Genomic DNA, 16543 nt, shown 5'->3' on the forward strand with positions numbered 1-16543 from the left:
CTACTACTTTCAACTAGTACGCCTAAACTACTGAACATAGGTGGTAACTTTTCTTTTTTGACTGATATCTTTGAGAAATGTGGTTTAAATTAATTTGTCACTGAAATCTTTGCCTCTCTGTGTTTGCTCAATTTGTCTGTCATGCCAAAAATGTAACATTTTTAAAACTTTCCGCTCTCTTTTGACAGCTCCTCAGAAACCCATCAACTAAAAAGTGAGTTAAAGTGACTCTTAAGGATTTGCTGCATGGAAGGCAGATCGTGGACCCAAATGCAGAACTTGGCAGACAGAAAATAAATGCAAAATCCACCTTTAATGCTGATCACTCACAGGTAATCCAATTCACAGAGCAGGGAATCCAAAATGTACAAAAATCATAACACACAGGGCAAGGAAACAAACCGCAAAGAGGGATGACATGACAAAGGACAATAGGAGATAATATATACACAGATCAGGCATAACATTGTGACCACTAAAACAATAACAAAAGAGGTCTCTTTATCATGGCTCTTGTTAACAGGTGGGTTATATTAGGAAGCATATGAATGTTTTGCCCTCAGAGTTCATGTCTTAGAAGCAGGGGGGAAAAAAGGCAAGCAATCTGAGTGAGTCTAAACACAGGCCAAATTGTGAATGTTAGACAAATGGATCAGAGCATCTCCAAAACTGCAGTTTTTGTGGAGTGTTCCCAGTTTGCAGTGGTCAGCATATATCAAAAGTGGCCCAATGAAAGAACAGTGGGGAACCAGAGACAGGGTCATGGGCAACCAAGGCTCTCTGATGCATGTGGGGAGCAAAGGCTGGCCTGTGTGGTCCGATCTAACGGACGAGTTACCGTTGTTCAGACTGTTGAAAAAGTCAATGCTGGTTCTGATAGGAAGGTGTCAGAATACACAATGTATTACAGTTTGGATGAGACTGCATAGCTGCAGGCAGGCTGACCCCTGTCAGCTGCCAAAAGCACCAACAATGGGCATGTGAGGATCAGAACTGGACCATGGAGCAATGGAAAAGATTGCCTTGTCTGAAGAATCGTGTTTTCTTTCACATCATGTGGCTGGTCGGGTACTTACCTGGGGAATACCTGCTACTAAAATGCACTATAAGAGGAAGGCAAGCCAACCGAGGCAGTGTGCTGCTTTGGGGAATGTTCTGCCGGGAAACTTTGGCTTCTGCCATTTATGTTGAATATGAATGTTACTTTGACACTTACCACCTACTTAATCATTGTTGCAGGCGATGTACATCCTTTCATGGGAACGGTATTCCCTAAAGTTGGGGTGGGCAACTCCAGGCCTCAAGGGCCGGTGTCCTGCAGGTTTTAGATGTGTCCTTGATCCAACACAGCTGATTCAAATGGCTAAATTACCTCCTCAACATGTCTTGCAGTTCTCCAGAGGCCTGGTAATGAACTAATCATTTGATTCAGGTGTGTTGAGCCAGGGTGAGATCTAAAACCTGCAGGATGCCCGCCCTCGAGGCCTGGAATTGTCCACCCCTGCCCTAAAGGCTATGGCCTCTTTCAGCAGGATGATGTGCCCTGCCACAAAGGAAAAGTGCTTCAGAAATGGTTTGAGGAGCACAAAAGTGAGTTTCAGGTGTTGACTTGGCCTCAAAAGTTTCCCAGGCTCAATCCAATCATGCATCTGTGGGATGTACTGGACAAACAAGTTTGATCAAGCCCCGCCGCATAACTTACAGGACTCAAAGGATCTATTGCCAGCATCTTGGTGCCAGATACACAACACATCTTCAGGAGTCTAGTGTAGTGTGACCAGCACAATATTAGGGAGGTGGTCACAGTGTTATGCCTGATTTGTGTGCATATGTCAGATAACAAGGGGAGAGGTAAAAGGTGGGAGGAGAGCTAAAACGAATATAGAAAACAAGACAAAGGAAGTAAAACCCAACAACAACCAAATAGAACAGAAAAACAAGACTAACTTGACACAAGGAGACAAAATTGAAGAAACACAATGGCAACACAAAAGGTATCAACAAGAACTAAAAAAGGTACAGACAACAAAAACCTCATAAACACGAAAAAGCCAAAAATAACACGCTTAAAGAAAACTATAAAGAATATAGAGCTTTAATGTCTGAAAACCAAAAGAAAGCATGAACCTGCAGAAATTGAAAACAGTAAAAAAAAATTAAGGGCATTAAAAAATTATCTCCAGTGTGAGAAAGCGGAGCTATGAACAATCTCAGGATTTAGCAATACACACAAAATCCACTGATTTATGTGCATATTACTACAGCGAGCATTAAATAGTTTACCCCAGTGTTGTACATTTTATTCCCTCCACTTCTAAGAAGGTGTTTCTCCCCAGTGGTGCTGTCAGGAAGGCAGCTCCTCTGGGAAACAATGTGTTCAGTTTGCTTCTTGCTACATTGTTGTATCGGTTTATGTAATTCCAAGCCTGTGTGCATGAATACTTCTACAACGTGCATTAACACATGCATTAGTTCAGTTGTTTTAGTAGCACCCAAACTTTTTACTTCCATTACAGAAGATAAACCAGATAAAAACTCGTGTGCAAACTGAATGACAACAAGCCATGTTGATTGTCCAATTTGATAATTACTACTGTTTAAATTATTCCTCGATGCTGTACCAAACATGCACAAAGCCTCAAAGAAAAACAAACAAACCACAGTACAGGGTAATTCACTCTTCCCTAAAACACCACAGTTGCATCTCAGCTCCCATTTTGATGTATCCGCAGTTTCTGACAGCTGAACATTATGCACAAAGTCACTGAGTCACTTTCTGTGTCTGTCATAGCCCAAGCCACCTGCTTTTGAACAGTTTCTTCCTGTGTTATGTCACAACCAAGCATTTCATTTCAGCTGGAAACAGAACAATGAATTATTAAAGAAATATGCAGAATCCTGCTCACTGTAAAGATAACAAATCAGGCAAATGACAGGAGGGAATAAAAGCAAATGTTGGTATTCAGAATTGACAGATTGAAGACATGACCATTATCAGTACAACAAAGAACAAGTGTAATCTGAGTGAACAACAAAGACTGGTGCAATGCTGTGATTAGGAACAAAGAAGAGGAGTCACACCTCTGCATGAAGGGCAAACAGAGCTCAGCAACTATCACATGGATTGGTTTGGCAGAAGAGAGAAGCAAAACACATAACCGATCAGTATCTTCTGGAGATCAGCTGGAGTTGGCAGCTGGGCAAAGAATCAATGGCTGTGAAAGAGCCTCACAGCTGCCCACCTGGCCAGGATACAATCACCATCATCCATTCCCACTCATCTGCTAATACCCTTACTCTCCCTCATTCAGCGCCCCCTTGACGCTCTTCATCAATACATTGCTGGACATACACACGAGAAGAGAATTGCTGAATTGCAAAATAATTTCTTTCAAACAACATGTGCTGAATTTTTTTCTTATATTTGTTTGTGCACTGTGTGTTTCTTTGAGGTCATTTAGCTCATGCAGGATTTGATGTGTGTGTTGGCAGATGACAATACCCATAACATTTCCAGTTAAGCTCCCAGTACTCCACAGTTCCATGTTTTAAGCCTATTTGGAAACACAACCTACCTCCTACTGGCCTCCTGCATTAGTGCCATCTCTTTTTTGATCCGAGTTACCTTATTCTATGTTCATTTTCAAAATTAGACTGTATCCTGACTCTGTATTCAGCCAGCTCCAGCATTCAATACTGCCCAAATAAAGAAAAATCCCCAGTATTTTGCTAAAGACATTTATCGATACAAACAAATTGACCTAGTTGATTAAAAGAGGTTTTTGAAACAACAGCAAACTCAGATTCAATACACTAAGATAAATGACAAGAAAGGGAATAAATAAACAAACAGCTCTGGACGTTGGTGACAAAAGCTGCTGTGACAAAAGTAACCTCAACTTCTGGTTGCAGCAGACGATGCAACAAGATCCGGCCCTGAGGCACAGCAGCAGTTAGGGTCTCCGGGGATTCTGTGGTGGATGAGTCAGAAGCATAAAGGCAGTCTAACTTCTTAAACTTTAATATTCAGCCTTGAACATTTATAGTATTCCACTCTTTCTGAGACTGAAAAGCACTTATCAAAGCCTCTGATAGAAACATGAAAAATGTGAATATTTTTTCAGCAATCTGACATTTGCATATTGCATTTTCCCATCCCAGTCTTATATAATTTTAAGAGTCTACCCTTTATTAAATGTCAGTCACAGTTAACGTAGACGACCGTATTGGCAGAAATGCTCTGTGCAAAAGAAGAGAAAGCTTAAGTTTGTATTTTCTTGGTGCTGAGAGTGTTCTCTCTGAGGACAAAAAGTTCAAATGTCTCAGGTGAGGACAGTGCTGCAGAAATAAAACTCAGCTAATTTCTTTATGTTGCAAGAATCTTATACATGTTGTTGTTATAATGCATTTTTTTAAATGTACTTTCACACACCAGACTGTCAAGTTATGAAGGAACTACAATGACATTATACAAATTGTACTTGCTGGGCAACCATTGTGAAAACCCACCTAACCGACAAAAACTATGCCCATCTCACGCATGCATACTTTTGATTAATCTCCAAATTTCTTCATTTACTTTGCTCTCCTTGGGCATCAATTTCACTTTGATAATTCAATGTGTCAAGAGGATAAAGCAAGTAGCTGAAAACAAGAATAGTACAAAGTCATGCAGGCATGAATAAATGTTTTATGCATGAGACGGTGGGAGATGTAATCAGTGCATCTGAAGCCTAAAGAGTGAACAGAGAAACATTGCAGTTTACCGTAGATATTTGTGAAGTTACCCGTTGATAAGACAATAAAAACTGACGGTGTGTACATTTTTATTATGCAACACATGAGGGAAGATCCCATTCTGCACTGCACAGAGCATTTTTACATGTGTGTGTGTGTACATGTGACTCACCATCCATGTCTAGTCTCTGCATGATAATGGCCAGCTCCACCTCACTGGGCATGTAACCCAGAGACCGCATGGCCATGCCCAGCTCCTGTTTGGAAATGAACCCGTTTCCATCACGATCCAGCACCTTAAACGCCTCTCTGATCTCTGCCAAGACAAACAGGATATCGACTCAGCATCTATAAATAGGGCTTACCCCTCCTGCTCCCAGTTTGGGGAATCAAACACTTATTCAGCGTAGTTATTTTTCTTGGTCTTTCGCATTTCTGGGATTCCTTTCTTTGGCAATGATATGCTTCTTGAGACTTTTATTTCACAATACATTCAATGAAGTCAAACTTTCACCTCATTCATCATCATCATCATCATCATCATCCACAGTCCTTCCTCTATCTTCTTCCCTCTCCCTTACTTCCTGTCTGACCTAGCTTTGGGCTGTGTGATGCAATTGGTCTCGCACCACTGCCTCAAGTTAACAAGATCAATTCAGACCATTGATTCATTTTCTCCACCTGCTGTCACAGCCACTGTCACCTCAGCTTTTCATGATTTCACCTTCTCCACTGTAACCTGCTGGTATATGATATTATCTTTGATTGGCGCTTTTTGAGGAATGTATACAAAAAAGAAATCAATTTGAGCCAAAGGTTCACACTTCAGAATGCTCTAATATCCCTAATAGGGTCAACGCAGACATGTAGTTCTGGCTGTGAACAGAAAAGCTGAAATACTGCCTACAGATAAGAGAGGATGCATGGTAAGAAAAGGGAGAGAGACGGACAGGCGTCTGGTGTTTTTTTTTAAATAGAAGAGGAATGTCACTTCTCTGAAGAACACTATGACTGCATGACATGCATGAGCACGCTGTTGAGCACTGAATAATTTGAGACGGGAGAGCACAGTAGATGGTTTATGGGGGCGATCGTGGCTCAAGAGTTGGGAGTTCGCCTTGTAATCGGAAGGTTGCCAGTTCGAGCCCCAGCTTGGACAGTCTCAGTCGTTGTGTCCTTGGGCAAGACACTTCACCCGTTGCCTACTGGTGGTGGTCAGAGGGCCCTGTGGCGCCAGTGTCCAGCAGCCTCGCCTCTGTCAGTGCGCCCCAGGGTGGCTGTGGCTGCAATGTAGCTTACCATCACCAGTGTGTGAATGGGTGGATGACTGGTTGTGTAAAGTGCTTTGGGGTCCTTAGGGACTAGAAAAGCGCTACACAAATGCAGGCCATTTACCATGGTTTAACCCAATCCTTCCCAGGAAATGTAAAAGCAGAGGACATTTACCAAATCACTATGGAAGCAACAACAACAACAAAAAACAGTCACAATCAGTTTACATCACATCCGAGACTCAGAATCAAATCCCTGCAAACAAAATGTATATTTGATGGTAGCTAGTGTTTGTTTTTGTAATATTCTCACAAGTGCATAAAAGTAATCAAAAAATGGTTGGATGATAGCAAATATTTTAATGACAAATGAGAAAGAAAAAAAAAGTCTTAAATAAATGACATTGTGTTGCAATTAACTGCTTTGCAAAGCAACACACTAAAAGCATTTTATCTTCTCGCAAATGATTGGGAATAATAAAGGATAAATGGTGTGTAAATAATGAATTGTGCCATTAAGCAAAGAAGAGTGCCAACTGTAGATAAATAAGAGGATTTTGTCCCTGTTGACCTTTTTCAAAATGGCACGCTACTGCTTCCCCAACCAGCTGGTCCTGAGCACGTAAAACATCATCATCGTTTGCAAGAACACGAGACACTTTTCTGGAAATAATGTGTCCCAGGACACACACACACACACACACACACACACACACACACACACACACACACACACACACACACACACACACACACACACACACACACACAAATGCTAACAACCCATCACATCAAAGGCATACATATTAGTTTGCCTGCAGTGTACCTCATGCATAAATGATTGATTTATGATTCTAATTAGTTGTAAGTGTAGGTGTGTGTGTGTGTGTGTGTGTGTGTGTGAGTGTGTGTGAGCAGATGCCTGTCTCCCTGTGTTAGAGAGAGGTCTTATATTCATACCCCCAACACAGTATTACATGGGTATTTTTAAATTGGTATTTGTTTTAATGTATTTAAGTATTTTTAATGTTAACAAATTGTTGTATATTTGTGTTACATAGAAAACCGATTTTATTCATTTGTACCTTCATTTTTTTTTCACTAATTCTTATTATGTTTTTTGTTTCTGAAATCTCAAAAGGCCTGATTTGGATTGTGGGATTGTTTAAAGAACATTATTAAAAAATTAAGTGGTATATTTATAATACCTCAAGTGCAGTTTGACTTCAATTTTCAGAGAGAATAAAATAACTGATTGATGCAGACACAATGAATGAACATTACATTGTTAGATAAATGTCTGAAGACATTTTTCAGAGGCTGCCTGACTTTAAATTATAATTTTAACCGTTTTTAAATAATAATAATAATAATAATAATAATAATAATAATAACAACAACAACAACAACAACAACAACAATTCTTATTATTAGAGTTTGGTGCTGTGTTAATGACTAAGTATTGGATTCTGTACTGTGTTATCCAGTGTGACTGGGGTAAAGGAAAACACAGGCAGCACCATGGACAGTTCCCCAAGCTCCTCCTCAGATGAGTTGTTTATTGAAAACTGTGTGACTGTATGTGTGATTCTTTGTGTTTGTTGCAGGATGCAAGAACTATACATCAGGTACTCTCCGCGCTAATTGCACAACCAGTTTCTTCCCTATTGGTAACTGTCCTGGTGCTCGTAGAAAACAGAAGTGGGAACAGCTTCTTTTATCCCACTGGAGTTGGAAATGTTTGTTGTGTGTCTCTTTGAGTCTCTCTTCAGGTTGGCTGAAGGAACTCTAAATTACCCGTAGACTTCCTGCCATCTGCTCTAACTCAGCATGCTTTGTGAAAGAAGAGCCAGGAAGAATTTCTTGCACCACCCTCACAAAACCTTTAGAAAAAACTGAACTCACCCAGGTCTGCCTCTGTGGATGCATATTCATCTGAATTTGTGGTGGAGTGTTTCGATACTATTTGATATTATGGTGTCTGTCATCCGGGCTATTACATTAGAACTGTCCCAGTGCACCTTCAGAATTACACTGAATGAAATGTCAGCTGTGTGATGAAAATAGTTCAATAAATTTAGTTTTCAGTCATAAAAGATTTAAAAATTCATTATGTCTTGAAATTCAAACTTTTGAACTAGTTTAAGTTCTCTCAAGCTGCCCTGTGGTAACAGATGAAGTCATCTGATTTGCATAAAACTTGAAAGATGAAGACTCTCTAGGAGTTTCTGTAAATTCACACATGCAACCAAAGGTCAATGACCTCATGCAACTCTCACCCTGGAGTACTAACCTCACTCAGCAACAGCATGACTAAGAGATCACATAAGGTCAAAGCATACAGTTAATCATTTGATCTTCTGTAAGTAGCAGTTTTCAAATATTATGAGATTATGATCAATTTTGTGAAACTTCACAGCCCCAATATTACTGAGAGTCATGTAATAATAACATCTTTGTAATAAATGCTCAGTTTGTTCTTCCAGGATCTAACGCCACAGACTAACATGGTTTTCCCTGATATATTCCGGATGGACCAGAGAGTACACAGGGAAGGAAAAGTCTTGAAGTTTTGTTGTTTGTGCTTGTACTTGGTAAGGAAAGGCTTATTATTCTGCAAAAAGCTCTTTTCTGGGCCTTCCTTACACCATAATTAAATTTATGTAACGAATAAGACAAAAACTGTCCACTTTTAAAGAAACCAATGAGGTGCAAAGAGGTTACAAATGGCTTTTAGAGCTTCTTAAGATTACACTCAGGTCACAGAGCAAGGGCAACGCTGCAAAAAGGCTTGTGTGGAATGGCATGAACAATATTTCACATTCAGATGATCAGAGAACAGCTTATCGAGTGCGTTTCTGAGAATTAGTTATAAATCCTACATCTTACAAGAGATTTTCCCCATTCTAGTTATAAGAAAATACACGGAAACGTGAACTCTCTTTGATGCTGTAACATGGAGTGAAAACACTGGTCAGGATCAACCTCACATATTAAAGTTGCCTTTCTTCCAGTGCAGCTTCTGGTGAACAACTGCCAGCAGTCTCGTAATGACTGACATATTTTAAATCTTACAGTGGTGTACCTACTGTGAGAAACACTTAAGAGCCTGCTGTTATCTTCAGTAATCCCTGCTGGCAGCAGCAGCTCCTCCTGAGAGATAAAACATTAACAAACTAAACAACAAACTCAACAGCTGAATGATTCCACACTACCAGTCATATGAGAGCTCAGCCTGCAGCTGCAAGGTTTTTAATACCCCTGGACAAACAGTAAATATTGTGAAGCAGAAGTGTTACATGTGCAGAACGCAGAGGCTGAGTAATCTGTATCAGGGGACTGAAACTGAAGGGCTACAGGGGTTAAAAGTTTACAAGTCTGTTATTTTTCCAGAGTGGAATGATTGCCCCACAAATATCTTTAATGACTCTAAAAACCAAAAAATTTGGGTGCACACATTTGAATTTATTTTGGATGGACATACAGGCTCAAATAGTAGTGCTGAAGATTCTATAATGTTGTTTAACTTTACAAGGCCAAGGCCAATTAACCTATCAGTGATCACTATTGAATAAAGCTGGCAGTTTGTCTTTGTCAGGATAAGAAGACAGCACTCACTGGATTAAACAATACTCATAACAATGGGAAAGTCAGAGTCAGTGAAGACAGTGATAATCTAAAGATCTTCTAATGATTGAAAACTGTAGATTAACACAAGATAGAAAAGTCTCTTGGAGTCAATTTTAAACAACTGTAGATTCAAAGTTCAAAGTTATTTGGACACCATTTTACCAAAGTCTGGATGAACACTGAAACTGTCACCCTCAGATGAGAGGAAATTGCCTGAGATGTTCAGGGACCAGGAAACTGCTGGATCACTAGCAGCACTGTCCACAATAAATTGAGTTTTATATCACCATGCACTAAGAGGGTGCGGCTTAAAAAAGAAGCTCCTGCTCCAAAAATCAACACTTTCAAACTTGACTGAAATTTGTAGCTGCCCACTTGGACAAGCCAAATGGCTTCTGGAGAAAAGTTTTATGGTCAGACAAGATAAAGATTGGCCTCAATGAAAAAAGATGTGCTTGCATGCAAAAAAAAGTGAGGCTTTCAAACTCTGTATCAACTGTGGTGGTAACAGCATGCACTGGGGCTGTTTTGTTTCAAGTGGTACTGGTACAGGTGGATGGAGTACTGAGGAAGGAGAACTACCTCCAAATTCCTCAACTTCACCTCAAATCAACATCTGGAAGGCTAAAACTTGGACACAACTGGATGTTCCAACAGGACAAAGATCCCAAATACACATGAAAGCAGGCTAATATTCTGGAATATTGTAAGATGTATAACTTCTGGAACTACCTTACCACACCATAGTTGTTTTTAAAAAATGGCTTAAAAAACAAACAAACTAATCAATACTAAAAATTAGGATCATCACCGACAGTCCCCTCTTTATCTCCTCTAGTTGGCACAAAACTTCACACTGCACCTGCAGACAGCCAAGCACACAGTTGCTCCCCTCACCACAAGTCGTGGTTTTATTCCGACATGCAATTCCCCAGAAAAGCTTCTTGTTTCTTCTTTAATTTCTAAATGACATAGTGGACATTGGTAGCAATCACAGACATCACTGGGAAAAGTAACCTGCACGACTGAGACACATTTTGTTAACAATATCAGTTATGAGGGCCTGAGTGAGTCACACCTGGTTCTACTGACTTTCACTATTCAAACTAGTGACCTGTCTGCAAACCCACTGTAATACCATCCAGCATATAATTCAGGGTAAATACTTATGCAGTAATTACAGTGCTGGCAGGCTACAGTGACTCAGTCATAGCGTTTTTAAATGGACCTCATCAGGACCCTATAACCACAGATCATTTCGTATTCACTAAACAGCGTGAACCCATTGAAACAGGAATGAGGAATTCACACACAGCAAATCCCTTCGTGCATATTAAAACTCCGTCCTGACAGAGTATCTGGCCATTACCATGCCTTGCAATGCCAATTTTCCAGGCAGCAGCTTAATGTTGCATCAAAAGATTAATATTTTCAAGATCTTGGGAAGTCTAGCTTGTTTGCTACCTGTGAGGTTGCTATTGCTGACTCCAGCAGACCATTATTGATCAGGTTTGTGTTGTACGGGCCCAGGTGATTACTCTCAGACATACTGCAAAACAAAGGGTTCATAAACACAGCGTCTGGGACAGAGAGAGGCCAGCAGACCACAAATGCTCCTGGTAAGATAAGCTATGTAGAGAATACTGCATTTCTGTGGCTGGTTGACTCGGTGAGGCAGATGCTGCTCGTGTTGCAGCGCCGCATTGTCTCTCAAAGCGTTTCTGGCAATAAAATGAACAGAACAGACTCTTTTGGGGGGGAAAAAGAGATCCACATAGATTTAGAGTCTACAGTGTGGACAGGCTTATCGTCCAAAATACTTGTTTTTTTATTTTACACATAATTTTTTCCCTTTACACACAGTCAAATATTCTTTAAATGTTCAATACCTTTGTTGGGTTTCAATTACAGGCTAATTGTTCTCTGACCTTTTTGTAACTTTTTCCTAAGTTTTTTGTTGCTAATGCACAACCATGTCCTGCAGTGGTACTTCTGAGAAAAAAAAACTCGTAAAATATGTATGTGGGGTAATCAGGTTGTTAGTTCTTAACTGTTGCAAATCTGCAACGTCTGCCTGGAGAGGGTTAACTCTGTTCCTACACCCTGCTTAAGCTGGCATGAAGTGTAACTAAACATGAAGCCACAGTGGCTTTATAATCATTTGTATGCAGCAACATTTCCAGGTCACACTATTTAAGTCTAAAAAGTGTGTTTTGTTTTTTTAACTCAAGGCCTGGACTTGTGTTTGTTGCATAAATAAGTTAACAGTTGGTGAATAAAAGCCTAAACCTGGCTTTGCTTTTGCTGAAGACACAAAACACATCATTTTTTATTTATTTTTTAATAGAAGATCCTTTATGGATGATTTTCTTCTCAGGTTTGAGTAACAACATATAGCAGTAATGAATATTAATATATTAGCTGCATGATGTTGCCAATTACTATGTTGGTAGGAAGATTGTAAGCAGCCTATTCACTTTGAATAAATCATCAAGGATAAGGAAGGGAGGACAGTAGCCAGTTTACAGAAGAGTCCTACCGTCAAGCTCCTCAACAGAGATGCTGGCCAACACATCGCTGTCACTGTCGGACAGCGAGCGGCTCAGGTAGTTCCCCTTGTAGAGCAGGCCTGCCGTTACATGGTGGAACGGCATCTTCTCCCTGAGAGACAATAGAAGAAATCATTTAGACAGCAGTGAGGGTAGAAAAGAGGAGCTGTACAGGAGTCTTCTCTCTTGGAGGATTAATTCCAAAAACAAACAAACCATTAAAAGCCCACCTTACACATTTCTAAAAACAGCAGCTTCTGTTTGTGACATTTCATGGTCCCCACAACATCACTGTAGAATTGACTTATTAGGGTTTCAAATTAGCCACAGAAAAAGAAAAAACTGAGAATTGATTTGCGAGCTGCGCAGGTTCCCTTTCAAACAAAACTTACAATTAAGTCAAGAAGAAAATAAGAAATAATCAGATTTTAAAGCGACAGTTTCGCTCATTTGTGACTCTGGCACTGCTAAAACAAATCCAATAGGCGCGGCATAAACATGCCTCATAAATGAAACAGAACTCATTCACTAAATGGAAAGTAACACAGCGTGTAGCTCGAGGTGAATGTGCTGAATTCATGTCTACGTTAGGTGCATATGAGCATGCCTGTGTGCAATGTAGGTGCAAATGAGTCTGAAGTAATTAATTATTCAATAAATTAAAGCTCAAGGGCACAGGGGGAAAGTAAAAGCACTGAGATCTTAGTGATAAGATCTCCGACAGGATTTCATCTAGATGAGCCCTTTGAGGAAATGCTTCTTTGACATAATGCAGGATTTTTAGAATGAACTGAATGATCTGCACCAAACTAAAGAATCACATTTTTCATTGTTTCATCTCCTTTACGAGTTAAGTTGACAGCAGAGCAGAGTTTCATACATCTCACAGTTATGAGAGCTTAGACAAAAATATTTAGAATACATCTAAATGTGAAAAGGGAAAAGATTTTACACTCTTAGGGTTACAGTAATTTTATGCCCTCAAAATCTGTTAGTTTATATTTAGAGGTTTTTATGACAAAGGCATGCTGCTCATTCTTCTTGCAAAACCAAAATAACAACAACCATAAGCCAGGGGTGATCTTTTCTTAGCCTTCACTGAAGGTTTTAGAGGAGTTTATAGTTATACATTAATATTGCCCTCTTTGTTTGTTTCTTTTATCTCGAAAGGTTTATTTTCCTACATCCTGCAACAACGATCAGCCATCTGTCGCCTCGCAGTTCACAACCGGCCTCTGCATCTTGCATGTTTGTCAGTTTAATAAGCATGCACATCAAGACGTCTGCAGCTCCGCCTATTAGGAGCAGCTTTTTCTTGCGCGTAATGTCAGGATTTTTCATTTCCTAATTCATCAATTATTCAGCCATTTCTCAGCTGTCATTTTGAATATTACAATCATCCCTCTTGTCCGCTCTTTCAACTTTATCGCTACGAGCCAACCCACATGATATCAGCTGATTTACACAGGTACTTTTCTGCATTTGTGTTGCCTGGGGAACTATTGATCAGAATGGCTACCATGTAAGGGCGACTTTCAATTCATATCAGAAATCAACACATGGCTTATTATGATAACAAGAATCATATTGAAAATATTTTGAAAGCAGACAATGGAGACACAAATTAATTAAAAGGCAGTTTGTGGTGCAAACTTTTGGTTTTGTAGGATGAAACAGCACTGTGTGTACTCTCAGGGTGGAGGGAAATTGTGGCTTCCATTGTGAGTTTTCTCACTTTCATTAGATTCTGCATTCAGCAGAAAAGCTCACACTAATCAAGACTAAGAATGAATGACATAATGACACTCAGCAGCAGAAATCCAATTCTTACTTTTTACATTCCTGGGATGGTTGTTGAGCATCTTAACAGGTAGTAAGAGTTTATGTGCAAGCTAGAATTATTAGTCTGTTGGATTGCTGGAATTTTAAACACCAGCAGTAATTAAATTGTTGAGTTGTTATTATTATTATTTTTTTAAATCAGTCATCTGTGTACCTGATCTCACCAAAAACCCAGTTTAGTAGTTGTTTGGTTGAAAATGAATCACATGGTGACATTTTTTCCTTAAATTCCCTAAATCAAGCATGACCTTTAAGTTATACTAGGTTTAACCTGGTATGCTGCTGTGGCAGACATATTCAATTATTTCCACACATTCATAGAGTAAAGAATCATTTTAGAATACATAAATGAAGCATGATGTTAGTTCAAGCAGAGCACTGAAGTCAGTGGTATTAGCCATTTCAGATCTTCACACGTTTCAATCTGACACTTCCCGCTATCACTCTGCTGATTCAGTTATGCCCACACCACTCCATCACAATTCCTTCGATCTCTTCCTCATGTGCTATTCATGCTATCATTTGATTTGACTAAGATTTGTTAAATTAAATGCACACTGTAAAACACTTCCTGATAGGTTTGTAGAGGAATATACTGTCTTGTGTAAATACTGGCTACTTGCAGTCTTCCTACCACTGCACATATTTATGGTGTAATACAGTATTTTTAGTGACAGTGGAAATTAATGTAAATGTTAAAATTGAAATAGCTGACTGACATCTTACAGTTAATGGCACAAAATATTTATTCATGCCAAATATGTCCATTTACGTTTCAATTTCAAAATGTAAAGAAAAAAAACGACTATGAAATATAAAAATAAATATAGACTAATGTAATTACACATCAATACGATACGGAGCCCCGCAAGGGACATGGGAGAAAAAAAAATTAAGACGGACTTTTGCGAGATCTCGCAAAACAAACTCGGGATCTTGCAAACGTTTTAGCCGCATTCTTCGGAGGCCGCCAGCTCAAAGCCGACTGGGAGGACGGTGTTCGGCTGTAGTAGGTCTCGACCTCCCGTTAGCTTCGAGATGGTGCGTGTCAGACATCTCCGAAAACGTCGGAGCACTTTTTCAAATATGTGATCTTCTAATCCGAGCAGATATTTGACGTTTACACAGCTACATTTACGCCTCAAAATATTTTAAAAGTTTATTTTGTGACCCAGAAAGAGTAATATTACAACTAAGTAGCTGCCGCCATTGTTGGAATTCAACATTTGCGAGATGTCGCAAAACTTTTGCGAGATCCTGAGTTAGTTTTGCGAGATGTCGCAAAAGTTTATCGTAATTTTATTTTCTCCCATATCCCTTGCGGGGCTCCGTACATCAAGGCTATGGGACATTAAGAAAGGATAAGATTTAGATAACACTTTACTAAAATATCTCAAGGATATGGTGTTTAATAACGGAAAAGATAAAGTGTGAAATAATGTGCTGAGACCATGAAACACTGACCTTCAACCCCTTAAAAAGACAGTGTAGAACAGAGCGCTTCACAGTTTTCAGCATCATTAGATCTGATTAAATTGATCAAGGTCTCAGCTGAAGAAGCTAATTTGCCCTTCAGGAACAAAGCATGCAGTAATCACTTAAATCAGAAGTGATCTTCCCTTCATCTAATCCTTACTCTCTGCATGCTGTGATATATATATTAGATGAACGGGAAAAGGAGGCAAGATCATGGAATTTAATACTCAGATCGAGTGCCTGATAAAAGTGAACCACAGAAATCAGCAGATGTTCCTGAGGATTTTACTGAAATGGCACAGAATGACAAATTCTGTATATGTATTTGAAGATGGACGATTACAAACCGTTACAAACAACTGGTTTCACTCGTTTACTTATTTAAATCACCGATTGTTTTAGAAATATTACAACATGATCCGCTCGAATGTCATCACTGCGCTCGTTCTGACTGACAAAAAGCCTAAAATCCAGCTCACAATGACAAAGAATTAAGAAAAGCACCATATCCTCACACATTTAAGAGACCATCCATAAAGCAATTAATCCACTAATTGTTTCATTTTTACTAGAATGGATTAGAAGATATTTTGCCCAAAAGTACATTTTATGTAAATTCACAAAAGAACATGGCACTAAAAGCAGATGAAACCCGCCCTTTAGTTTTATAGGATAGTAACTCAAATTTTACAATAGGTTGAGGCCATTAGCTGATGCTGTTACACAAAGTGACTTTCAGTCTGTGAGGGAATGAGCTAGGAGTCAGAATCTGGCTCAAGGACAGTGTATGAATTGACTGAACACTATTGTTGATGTTCGCACTAGCTGTGATTAGACCTGTGGCATTTAATCATGGGCCGAGCGGTCACATCAAGAGTCTTGATTTTTTAAGAGGTTCTGTACTAAAGGTGACAGCTAAATATGACAGGTGAGAAGGAGTTGGTCACAGATAAAAGTCTGAAGTCTCTAATTTTTTTAGATCCTCAACTTTCATCCCAAAGATAAAAGTAATAAGATTAAAAGCTCAAAAAAAGAACA

General features: G+C 39.4%; 1 protein-coding gene across 4 annotated transcripts in view; it reads right to left on the minus strand.

Annotated features, from left to right (window-relative positions):
- Window positions 1-16543, minus strand: part of caln1 (calneuron 1) — a 77029-nt gene that overhangs the window by 45486 nt on the left and 15000 nt on the right. For all 4 annotated transcript variants that reach the window (XM_080888971.1, XM_080888972.1, XM_080888973.1 and 1 more), the window contains exons 2-3: window positions 12178-12299; window positions 4910-5053 (exon numbers count right to left, since the gene is read on the minus strand). In XM_080888971.1, coding sequence (XP_080745097.1) covers window positions 4910-5053; window positions 12178-12299 — 266 coding nt within the window. The remainder of the gene's footprint in view (window positions 1-4909; window positions 5054-12177; window positions 12300-16543) is intronic.

This window comes from Rhamphochromis sp. 'chilingali' (assembly GCF_963969265.1).
Source record: "Rhamphochromis sp. 'chilingali' genome assembly, chromosome: 8".
Classification (NCBI taxonomy): Eukaryota; Metazoa; Chordata; class Actinopteri; order Cichliformes; family Cichlidae; genus Rhamphochromis; species Rhamphochromis sp. 'chilingali'.